This window comes from Mesoplodon mirus (genome assembly GCF_964341445.2).
Source record: "Mesoplodon mirus genome assembly, chromosome: 6".
Lineage (NCBI taxonomy): Eukaryota > Metazoa > Chordata > Mammalia > Artiodactyla > Ziphiidae > Mesoplodon > Mesoplodon mirus.
The window spans coordinates 74,968,065-74,980,133 of NC_138982.1; the positions used below are offsets into that span (position 1 = coordinate 74,968,065).

The window sequence follows — 12,069 nt, forward strand, 5'->3', positions numbered from 1 at the left end:
TTGGGCAGAGAAAGATTCACGTATTTTCTGTGGTTTTGTTTTACAGCATCTCGGAGTCCCAGTCCCCTCCAGAAGGAGATACCACCCTCTTTGTCTCAACTCAGCACCATTTGGAAAGGATTCATTAACATGCAGAGTGTAGCGAAGTTTGTCACTAAGGCGTTTCCTGTCTCTGGATATTTTGATTATCTCAGTGAGGTTAGAACCAGGAGGGAGAGAAGTGTGTGTGTGTGCATGTGCGTGCACGCGCGCGTTTTCCAAAGGCAGTCTGATCCCGCGCTGGAGTCAGGCGTGTGACCACCTTCCTGCTGAGTGTCTGGACGCACAAGCACCTCTGAAGGCAAAATAGGGGTTGCCGGGCCGAGTCAGCAGGTTACGCAGTTTGGACAGTGGCGAAAATTCAAATGAGAAATCAGACCCTCCCTCTTTTCTGAAAAAGCTGAAGCTTGTCTTCCTTCTCCCTCTGTTCCGCTAGAGCTTGTGCAAAAGCTGGGTGTGCATGTGCCCACTGCAGGTGTGGCCAGGCACGGGTGACCTGCCCTGGTGTGGAGGGGTGCACATGACAGGTCTTTTATTTTTCAAAATTAACGAAACAGCGCTAGCGTTTCAGACTTAACAAAGAGTGCTCAGTCTCTTCTGAGACATACCTGGATCTTTCCTGTATGTGTATGTTCATAAAAGACAACAGTAACACACTTTGCTAAATGTCATCCTATTTAGCAGAAGGTTATCCTCCTACCACCCTTGGGTTTGGTCACTCATAATCCCGGATGTTAGTCAACTAAGCAACATTTGACACAGTTATTGCCGCTGTGTTTGGGATAGTTGCAGTTGTCTTAGTTGTGAATCTCGGGTAGTTTGGGGTGTGTCTCTCTGTGACGGCCACGGTTCCACCGGCCATTGAATCAGAGCTCATTTCACTTAGGACCTGCCCGACACAATTCACATCGGCGGACGGATTGCCCCGAAGACAGTCTGGGATTACGTCGGCAAACTCAGGTCTTCGGTGTCTAAGGTACCTGCCCACAGTCTGACCTCTGCACCCAAGGAAGAAGGGGTTTGTTTACACACGGCTCTTTCTTTGACGTCTCGTCTTGCGCGTTAATACTTGAAATGTCTCTAGTTGGTGAGATGTTTGCAGGTGGACGTTGAAGTTGACAGCTGACTAACCTGTGAAGGGGGGTCTGAGTAGCACGACGGTGGAAGCTTTGTGAAAGCGCATGTGTGGTTCAGAGTTAGAAATACAGATGCTGTGTCCCTTCTTTTTTTTTTTTTTTTTTTTTTGCTGTACGCGGGCCTCTCACTGCTGTGGCCTCTCCCGTTGCGGAGCACAGGCTCCGGACACACAGGCTCCGCGGCCATGGCTCGCGGGCCCAGCCACTCCGCGGCATGTGGGATCTTCCGGGATCGGGGCACGAACCCGTGTCCCCTGCATCGGCAGGCGGACTCTCAACCACTGCGCCACCAGGGAAGCCCGCTGTGTCCCTTCTTGTCTGAGCTGATGGAGGAGAGGTCGGGGGAGGCGGCTGGGCTGGAGTCTGAACCGCTGAGATGCGGACGCAGCTGTGTGTCTGCGTGTGCAGTGCTCTTTGGGGGAGGGGCTCTGGTTTTCACTGGGGTCACAGAAGGGTTACGACCCTGGTCTAGTTCAGCCCTCCCGTTTCGGAGCTGCGGGCAGCTCATCGCACGCTTAGTGGTCACTTAGCTCTGTGTCAGACGCTGCCCCAGACTGGCACTGCACACAGAGTACCCCATCAGTACGAGAGCCCCAGGAGGTGGGCTCTGTGTTGAGGACAGTGGGGCTAAGTAGTTTTAAAGCAGGTCCTCCGAAACCAAGATCAAACCCAGCAGTCTTGAGACTCGGGCCTGTGTCCTCTTCAGCAGCTCATTGTTCTGATGTGTTGGGCAGCAGGGCTGTGACAGTCAGAATCAGGGCTGGTCGCTTCTCTCCTCGCTTCCCTCCTGCTTTTGGGGCTTAGGTGCAAGGAGAAGTGGCTGCCTTTCCGAGTGGCCGCAGGTCAATGCTCCCCGCCCTCTGTTTGTTGCAGGAGCTGTGTCTGATCCGCTTCCACCCCGCGACGGAGGAGGAGGAGGTGGCCTACGTCTCTCTGTACTCCTATTTCAGTAGCCACGGCCGCTTCGGCGTCGTGGTAAACAACAGCAGGCATGTCAAGAACCTCTACCTGATCCCGCTGAGCGCCGCCGACCCCGTCCCCTCCAAACTCCTGCCCTTCGAGAGACCAGGTCTGCCCCAGCCTTGCGCCCACACGTCCCCCCCCACACCCTGTGGAGTCCGTCCCAGCGAGCTGCGTGCCTCACCCAGACCTGGCGTTTGGCAGCGGAACTTGGGAGAAGGGGTAAAGCAGCATCAAGCTGTAGGGCTTCCCGGATAGTGGAGGGTGGCACCTGAGGTCCCCTGAGGAAAGTTTGAATTGTCTTAGAAAAGTCCTGTGAAGTGGGACAACCCTGCCTAGAGCCCACCTGCCTGGCATGAGCAGGGTGTTGCTGGCAGGGGCTGGGCAGTGCTGGGAGGGCGGGGCCTGTGCCTGGCCTGTGGGCTTGGCTCCTTGCAGGCCTCAGGCTGAGCCTCTTCGCTGCAGGCATTCGTTTTGAGGAGAAACGAAAAATAGCGTTGAGAGACAGGAGCTAGTTCTAGAAATAGTCACTTTGAAATCTGCTGCTCGAATTCTTGTCTTTGGCAGACCACTTTCTGTTCACTCATTCCTTAGAAAGTGCTGCTTCTAAAGAATTATTTCCAGGCTGACCAGAAAGAAAGTTCAGGCTTCTCAAGGGAGCTAAGGGTGACTCCAAGGGGGGGCGTGGTCTCTGGGGACCCAACTCCCCTTAACCCTGAGAAGTTGACGGGACTTAAGTCTCGCCTAAATGGGAGTGTCTCCTTGTCCATGGCGCCCCCAAAACGGCTAAGCCTAAAAGATGCTGAGTGTAACCCGCGGTGAAGGCTCTTGAAGCACTTGCTTCTACAGGCAGTAGCTACGCCCGCGCCCGACGCCTCCGTGTCCATGGCCAGCGCCCCTGCCGCGGCCAGGCACTTACGCCCCCCGGCGGCTCTGCGGCTGGGCCCAGAGGTCCAGCAGGGCTCGTGTCCCCTGACACAACACACGGAACTGTCTCAGTGCCAAACACGTTAGAAGCCAAGCTCTCCGGGGGGCTGTCCCACTCCTCGCGCTAAAGCGGTGCCCCCTGACGGGCAGCAGGGAGGGCTGTGGCCGAGGTTCTTGGCGGGCAGCTCCTGGGGCACCGGCCGGCTCCCTGGACGCCGTGTTCCTGACGCAGCGGTGACGGTGGCAAAACTGACTTCCCGATACCGTGAGGAGCCTCCGGTCAGTCACAAGGGCGGAAGCCTGTGCGGGGCCTAATGTGAGCGTAGATCCTGTGACACGCACACTCTGCGTGTCTGTAGCAGCGGGACCTGGGAGGTGACGAAGCCCTGTTTCACCCGTGTTGGAGCCCCTCTCACGGCTCCACCTGTAGAGCCCGCGGTGGGGTCTTGTCTGACTCCGTCCCGGTGCACCTTGTCACACGAGCAGGGGGCTGCCGGGTTCGGGTCCACAGACAGACCCTGAGGGGGGCAGAGGTGGACGAGGTCAGGCATGGTGAGGAGGCAGGGGCGTGGGGGCCACCGAGGAAACCCCCAGTTGGAGCCGCGGTGGGAACTGGTGCAGTGCTGGGTTGGGGCCTGGCTGGCAGACGGAGGGGGCCGCGCTGGGTGTTCCGGGGTGACACGGGGACAAGGAAGGCTGGGCAGGGCGCCCACCTCATCTGCTAAGTGACCACACTTGATGACCAGCGGAGTGGACATCACTCCTCCACCTGCATTGCCAAGGCTGTCACTTCCTGAAGGGAATGCTCAAAACCCTGCAGGATTTTATCCACAATAGAGAACGAATGTTTCATTAAATAAAATAATAGGAGGGGTTTTGGAAACGTGATTGTACGGGAAATTTTACCATAAACGTTTAAAGACTTTTTTTTTCCAATCGAAGGGCTTCTAAATCTCAGCTTGTTTAATTTAGTATATATGTTTTTAATTCTAGGGGCTTTATTCACGGAAGGAAGAGCAGTCAGATGGGACGCTGGGCCTAGGCCAGGGTGCCCGGCCCTCCCGAGGGGGTGGGGGGCGCCTGTCGAGGGCCCTCGGGCATCTAAGGTGTGGACCACCCTGAGCAGAGGACAGGGACCTGCCTTCCGAGGCACTGCCGGGAGAGGGCCATTCTCTTAGGCTGGCTCCATCCGTGGTGTCTGCCTTCTGTCCTCACTCTTAACTGCTTCCTGAACAGCAGACCGTTTCCGTGACTTGCAGTATTGTCAGATAAAAGCACGTCTTCAGTTTCTGCTTGTCTTCCTGCGTAGCTGTGTACAGATGTTGTAATCAAAGGCAAAATGGTGCTGAATGGAAAGTGCTTCTCTCTCCTTTGAAATCAATGAATATTTCATGGAAACTGGCCATCGTTTGTCTGAATTTGAACCATTTGGTAGCTCTTGGTGCCCATCCAGGTGCACTGTGACGGAGGAGTGTCTCCACCTGGCTTTGCCTCAGCCGACGCCAGTGTGCTTCTGGCTGTGCAGGCGGCGGTGCTGCGCTGGGGGCGCCTGGACACGGGCGGGCGGACGGACGGACGGATGGACGACGCTCTCCTCACTGGGACGCGGAGCCCTGGCTTTGCTCAGGTCTTAGGGACCCAAGAGTGGGAGCGGGCGAAGTCTGCATGGGAGCCGAGTGTGGCGGGCGGGCAGCTGCTTCTCCCTGTATTTGCTGGGTCTCTGCCCAAGTCCTCTTTGAGGATGGTTGCTGCTAACTCCAGCACAGTTTCTGTCCCCGCAGAGGTGGACGTTTTGTCTTGTCAGACTCAGACCATAAGAAGGTGTTCACTGTAAATACTGAATAGTGGAGCATGCCAGGTTGATTTAGGGGTAAAAGCCTCATTTGATAGTTGGGCAGCTTTCAGCTGGTTTCTTAATTAAAAGTAAACCTCGTCTCCCGCCGTGCCACGTCCAAGGTGCATGGGGGCTGCTTCCCCCGCGGCCCTGTTGCTGACACACCCGGACACAGATCCTGGTTTGGGTCTTGGCTCAGGAAATCCACACACACCTTTTCAGCTGTCCCTCGTCCCTGGGTTTGTCCACTTCTCTCTTTGTACGGGTGGTCTGGGGCTGACCCTTTCTTTCACCGTGAAGACTCGGGGACCTACATGCAGCTAGGAAGGCTCGTTTCATCCACACGGGACATTGTGGACACGTTTGCTCCCGCAGTTTGGAGGGGGTCGGGCAGGGGTGCCGACACCCCGGTGCTCAGTCTGACCAGCACCCCTTGTCTGGAAATGATAGTTCAGTGGCCTCCCACCTAGTTCTCATCTACTTGATGAGTCATAAGCCTCACCACTACCCTCAAAGGGAGGTCGGTAAGTAAGCACCCCCCTTGTAACCATGGGACAGAGGCCCTGTGCGGAGCCGGTGGGGCGCCCCGGGCCCCCGGAGGGAGCCCTGTCTCTGCACGCAGGCAGCGTGCTCACTGCTGCTGCGCCGTCTCGGGGCGCCCTTTCCTCTCCAGGGGTCACACTCAACAGTGGGCGCGCCCACAGGGGCCCCAGGCAGAAAATGGGGCCTTCGGGGGAAAGCTGCCCCTGCCACCGCCCCAGTGGTAGTAGCCCTTTGACTGTGTCCAGCGTGCCGTTGCCAGGCGCCTGTCGTGAGGTTGCGGAGTGGGGTGGAGCCAGACGTGCCCTCACCTCCCTAAAGGTCACTGCCGAGACCCCGGTAGCACAGTGAATCATATTCTTCCACGAGTAAGTCATTTCCACGGTGCTAGTTACATTTCAAGTCTCCATGCAGCCATAACGTGCACAGGTGAAGTAGAGAAGGTTTGACTGCTTCAAAAACAGCCCAATTCAAATGTAAAATCCTGGGGAAGATTAGTGGGGAAATGCATAACTAACACTCCTCCAACTCTGGAGCTTTATTAGATCGCTTACGGGTGTGTGTAGATGAAGTAGTTGAGAGCTGAAAGCATTTAAAAATACTAGCTGCTTAGTTAGATGCTGGTCTCCAGGGAGTTTACTGTTTTCGAAACAAATGTAAATGTTAAGTAATTGAATCCTACCCTCACCTGTGATGCCTGTGACCGCAAAGGGTAGAGTCTAGAGAATTTTGCCAAGTCGGGGGTGTATCATTTTTGTTAGGAGGCATATAAAGCTGTTGCAAGTTGTAGGGCTGGCACACCTCCCGAGGACAGGACCCCATCTCCCTGGATTTAACGCAGTGCCTTAGCCTCCACACACAGCATCTTTGACCTGAAACGTGATTCATGCCGCAAGCCCTGGTGTTGGCACCTTAGAGGTTAAGCTCTTCACAGGTAGCATAGCCCATCTGCATTGAGGACAGTGAGGACAGTCGTGGGCCCTGGGCTGCTGAGAGGACGCCCCCGGCCAGGGCTCCCCAGCCCTCCCCGCCCCCGCCCGCGTGGCTGAGCACATTCCTCTGCTGCTCCTGCTCACGGGGCTGGCCAACGCTCCAGCTTGTGGCTCGGCTGGGGACCTGTTCTGCCAGCTCTGGGGCCGTGTCGGTGAGAGTCGGTCCAGAGAGGGCCACGAGAGCCAGTTGAGCTATTGACTATGCCCCAGACTGGATATTAGTGAGCTGTGAATTATTCAGTAAGTGGCTGTTACAGCGAGTGAGAGATTTACTATTTTAAGTTAAAATAATTCATTTTGATTAGAAAGCGAACTTGATAAGAGTATCTTTCACATCTGAGCAGAACCATCTGGATGCCATGCTCAGTGCAGTGGGCCTGGCCTTCCTGTGTCCACGCCCTCCTTTGCCCAGCTCCTCCTTCCCCTGAGTCACCACTGTCATTAGAAGGGCAGGCAGAGGACATTCTGGAAGCCATTCCTCTTATCATGAGTGGGTGTCTTCATGGGCACCTCAGCCCTTGAATGTCAGCCTGTGAAACGAGGCGCTGAGCACAGTGGGGAGGGGGGCCAGCAGTACCTCGCCGATCCATGCGGATGCTGGGCCAGCCCAGCTCACTCTGGCATGCCAGGTCTTCCTCCTCCTCGGGCGCGGGATGGGACATCCGCCACCGTCGTGCTCGGCATGTCACCCCATCTCTGTTGGAATTTAGGAAGGGTGACAGGCACTCAGAACTACACAATGGGTGTCTAGGGACAACTCTTTGATCTGTGATCAACTTCAAATCACAGAAAGAATAGGAAAAACAGTGATTTTCTTTTTTAGTGAGTCAACCAAAAATATATAGCATGAATGTCTTTTACACAATAGTGATTTATGTGTAAATTGAGTTTATACAATTTGATTAATTCAAAATATGCTGTTGAAACAAAATTTTGGTGCCGTGTTTATCGTTTCTCCCTAACTTACTGATCTGTGACGTGGGCTTCTCTGTTGCCCTGTTGGTATTCCAGGTTTGTTATTACTGTGAGGGTGGCGGAGCCGTACAGAAACAGTAGCATTCCTGGTCCAGTGCACCACAATCCAGAATGTGTGGACCAAGAATGTGTTAAGAAATCATGATGTTTTAAGAACTGTGCAATGTTCTGAAATTCCCAGCGTGTTGTGCGCGAGATCTGACCTCTGTTGCCCCTGTCCTGAACACCTTTGGGCTTTAAGCCGCACGTCCTGTGTTGACAGAGACCTGAGCGTTCGGTAGCTTTTGAGAAGTTACTGGTCATTGAATGTCTTTCTAAACCTGCAAGAACATTTGTTTTAGGCATTTTGGTCAGCATCACTTTTCCCATCAATTGTCATTTTGACACCAGTGACTCATGAATTTATCGAAGGGCGTGTGCTATATCGATCCGTATAATTTTGTTGATCATTATAATTGAGTTGTAGAATTGGTCCTTAATTGAACCTTTAATTTTAGTATGAATAGCTTAATTTACATATTGCAGCTCATAAGTTAAAGTCGAAAGGGGGTGCTGCCTTCCTGATTTGTAGCAAGAGGCAAATGAAGGAACACAGCTAAGAGTTTGTTTAGAAAACATCCAGGTACATACAGGCTTCATTCCCAGTAGGTGAACGGCCTGGAGTGTGTGCGTGCTGGCCTTCCCCACCTCCCCCAGCGCGCCTCTACCCTAGCGTTGTGTATAATTGAAAATCTGTAATAATTTTAGCACTGGGCAAATGCGCGTGTGCATTGGGCCCTTGGTTTTGTGGTTTGTGGGCCCGTCAGGCTGGGCAGGTGCGCGGTGCAGTCTGCGTCTTTTGCAGCCGGTCTTCGAACACTTGGTTCTATTTTGCCACAGAATTTCCCCCTCCTCCTCCCTCTGGAAACCATCCCCCCGCTGCCCTTCACACCCAGAGTTGACCCCTGAAGGACAAAAGCTACAATTCGATTCTAAAATTTGCACAACTGTTTTGCTTTTTAGGTCTTGAGTCACCGCGTCCAAACATAATACTAGGGTTAGTAATCTGCCAAAAAATACAGTGGCCTTCAAATGCTGGCGAATCAGACAAAGCAGAGGAGAAGCGGCCCCGTATTCAGACACAAGAAGAAATGGATGCCGTCCACCCCAGAATGCCAGCAGCCCTGCTCCCTGAGAAGAAGCCCCGCAAGTACCCGCTGCGCCCAGGGGACGCGGCTGTCAGCACCACACCCCCGGGGTCTCCCCTACCCCCAACCCCTCCTCCAGAAGCACCAGGTGCGCCGGCCTCATCTTCCGGGTTACAGATACTGTCGTCGCTCAAACCAGGAGCCACGAACACGGTCATAGCGTCACCCGCGTCAGTGACTGTTGCGGTGGCCGCTTCCTCTGTCACTTCCTCTTCTTCAAAAACAGCTTCACCCCTAGAATATATCCTGCAGACTCTCTCTGGGAAGAAGAAGGCGTTTGACACCCCCACCAAAGAGCCTGCCGAGTCGACCCCAGCCCCCCACCAGGACTCGAGAGCCAAAGCCGGCGGCGAGCTGCCGGCGGCGCCTCTGCTGGACCCAATTGTCCAGCAGTTTGGTCAGCTCTCAAAAGACAGAGCTCTGGAGGAGGAGGAAGACGACAGGTCGTATGACCCCGAGGAAGAGTACGGTCCTTAGAGAGCCTTGGACACTCAGCTCGGAGACCGCGGGAGACGCCAGGAGGCGGACAAGGCCGTGGAGGCAGCTGAGCGGGAGGAGGTGGCCTATGACCCGGATGACGACACGATCCTAGAAGAAGCCAAAGTGACCGTCGACGACCTGCCCACCAGAATGTGTGTGGACGCGCACGGCGGGCCTGACTTGCAGGCGCCCTCCCTGGCCGAGCGGCAGCAGATGATAGAGGAGCTCACCAAGCAGATCGAGGAGCAGCAGAAGCAAGTGGAGGAGCAGGAGGAGGCGCTCAGGCAACAGAGGGCGGCCATCGGGGCCTCCATGGCCCACTTCTCCTTGTCGGACGCGCTCATGTCGCCACCGCCGCCCAAGGGAGCAGGGCTGCCTCCATTTGAAGACCACGAGGACCCCCACGGGGCAAAGAGGGAGTTTCCGGAGGCCCCATACGGTGAGGCCTCGGGCCCCCCTGGGCAGTGCGAGGGGCCCGAGCAGGCCCCGTTACTGGGAAGCGGGCACCGCGCCTTTCCAGTTCGGGGGCCAGAGGAGGCCTCTGCTGTCCCAGTTTAAAGGACCCCGAGGTGGCCCTCCTCTCCCTCAGTTCAGAGGTCAGAGAGGCTCCCCCGCGGGCCACTTTGTGGGCCCGAGGGGGCCACACCCTGGGCAGTTTGAAGGCCCCCGGGGCCAAGCTCCTGGATTCGTGCCGGGACCCAGGGGGAGACAGCCTCAGCGGTTCGAAGAGCAGAGGGTCCACTCGCCGCCCAGGTTCACCGGCCAGAGGGCACCGGCGCCCTTGCCCTTTGGGGGGCCTCGGGGGGCCACTCCCTTCCCCAAGAAGAGCGAGTCAGCGCCTCCGCGCTTCCACTTCCAGGGCCCGGGCGCTGCTGGAGCTGCCCAGCCAACCGCCCGCACCACCCGCCGCGCCGGTCCCAGGCCCCGAGGCCGAATTCCGCGAGGGCAGGGGCCACGAGTACAGAGGCCCAGGCTTCGAGGGGCGGCCCTGAGACAAGGCCCCGGAGGAGCCCGAGGCCCCGCCGCCCAACAGCCGCCCGGGCCAGGCCCTCGAGGACCGGCGGCGCGAGCGGGAGCGTGGGAAGCCATGGGAGGGGGAACGCGGCCGGACCTGGAGCCGCGAGCAGGACTGGGACCGAGGCCGAGAGTGGGACCAACCCCGCGACAAGGACACTGGCCGCGAGTGGGACGGGGCCGCGAGCGCAACGCGGGCAGGGACAAGCGTCACGAGTGGCCCTTGGCCCGAGAATGGAGCTGCAACCGCGACCAAAGACGTGACTGGGAGAGGTCCTGCAGCAGGGACCACGAACGCGACAAGGCCCGCGAGCAGGAGCACTGCAGGGACCGCAGTCGGAGCCCGGAGCGACCCCGGGACACCAAGGCCGAGGCCCCTCGCGCCGCCGCCCCCGCCGCCCAGACCTAGGGACGCCCTGAAGCCGCGCTCAAGTGCTAAGCAGGTGTTCTTGGCACCTTTACGATTCTGATCCCTTTAAAATAAAAACAAAAAACTAAGAACTCTTTAACATGTCCATTTGAATGTACTGAAATGGGAAAGTACCTACAAGAGCATATTGCTTTTTCAGATTATAAAGTTATCTTTTCTCATAACTTGACTATTGTAAATTTTAAGGGAGTTTAGTGGACCTCAGAGCCATATTTTTCCTGACATCTCATCTGTGATACCTGTTTCCAGAAGCTAACTTCACAGGATTTGGGGCAGCCGGCCGTGTGTTTCTGTGCATGGCTGTGTCAGCTCGTCTCTGGAATGTTGACAAACACCAGACTTACAGGTTCATCTTTCTCTTGTCATGAAGAAATTTGAATTACAAATTTCAACCAGGAAACAAAAACACATTTCTTGGTTTTGCTCAGTGTTTAGGTATGGCGTTACATGTTCCCCTCACCCCCAAACAGGATTAAAAGCAACATCTGAATAGAAATTGTGGAATTTTAAAGAACAATTTATTTTGAAAGGTGTAAATTTTACCAGCCTAAAGAAAGTGAGAAAAGAAAGCAATTAAGTGTACTTTAAAAGGCAGGGCGGGTGGAGGGAGTAGGTTTCTTTGATTTGGATAATCAGGAACGTTTTGTTTGTTGAACTTTACCATCTGAGTGGTTCGTTCTGTGTCCCGGGAAACGTGCACGAGCTCCGCACTGTGGTACTTGTCAGGTGACAAATCTCAACGTTTGTCACTGACCTGGAACAATATTTGTGTAAAGCCTGAGATGAAAATAGTGATACTAGCTTAAGAACTGCCAGCTAGAAAGCTTTTCACTGTGAGACACAGTATACCGCTTCTCGTTATGTGTATTTTCCAAGTACTTCTGAAGTGCGAAAGAGAGAAAAACCTTGCTCATTTGACTGTACAAAGAAACTTTGATAATTTTTTTTATATTTTCATAAACTGACTTTTGCAAACATAAAATTAGAGAATTTCATTTGTTCTTTGGAGTCTGTTCCATTGTACATCACTACAGATTTTTCACTTTCTAGCACAAACGTTTAAGTTATGAGAACATCGAGAACTTAGCAATTTGGAGTGATTGGTGTTAGAGACCCTGTCATTAGGTTATGTTAAAGTGGCGACGAGTTCCAACATCTAACAACATGTGAAGGCTTTTTTACGTGTAAAACAAATTTTTTCTAATTTAAATACAACAAATGTAAAAAATCAAGTGTGTTTGTTTAGGTTTACTTGATAGAAATTTCTGTAAATTGTATTTTATATTGCAAAGTATTATATCACTGTACATTAAAACATGGAGCTTCATAGCTTTGTTACTTGAAGTAGAATAAGCATCTACAGAAGGTTTTCTGTCTCGTGTGGCATCACGTTGGAAAGTCGGGTCTGGAGAGGGATGCCTCAGCTCCCACTTCTTGGCAGTCGGCGTGGTGTGGGCATCGGTGCCCTTTGGCCTGAAGACGCCTGCCGGATGCACCCCGTTCCCGGGATGGTTCCAGCACAGGACCCTATGTCGAGCAGGAAGCCCGAGGCCAC

The 12,069-nt window shown here is 54.4% G+C and overlaps 1 protein-coding gene across 1 annotated transcript in view; it reads left to right on the forward strand.

Moving 5' to 3' along the window:
- Nucleotides 1-11,841, forward strand: part of LOC309805988 (death-inducer obliterator 1-like) — a 43,335-nt gene extending 31,494 nt beyond the window's left edge. Inside the window, 10 exon segments of the mRNA XM_082624355.1 lie at nucleotides 47-91; nucleotides 93-198; nucleotides 926-1,015; nucleotides 2,049-2,244; nucleotides 8,406-9,064; nucleotides 9,068-9,570; nucleotides 9,572-9,934; nucleotides 9,936-10,059; nucleotides 10,063-10,258; nucleotides 10,261-11,841. Of these exon segments, the coding sequence (XP_082480481.1) occupies nucleotides 47-91; nucleotides 93-198; nucleotides 926-1,015; nucleotides 2,049-2,244; nucleotides 8,406-9,064; nucleotides 9,068-9,570; nucleotides 9,572-9,934; nucleotides 9,936-10,059; nucleotides 10,063-10,258; nucleotides 10,261-10,493 (2,515 nt within the window). The 3' untranslated portion in view covers nucleotides 10,494-11,841.
- Nucleotides 11,842-12,069: the final 228 nt, after the last annotated feature.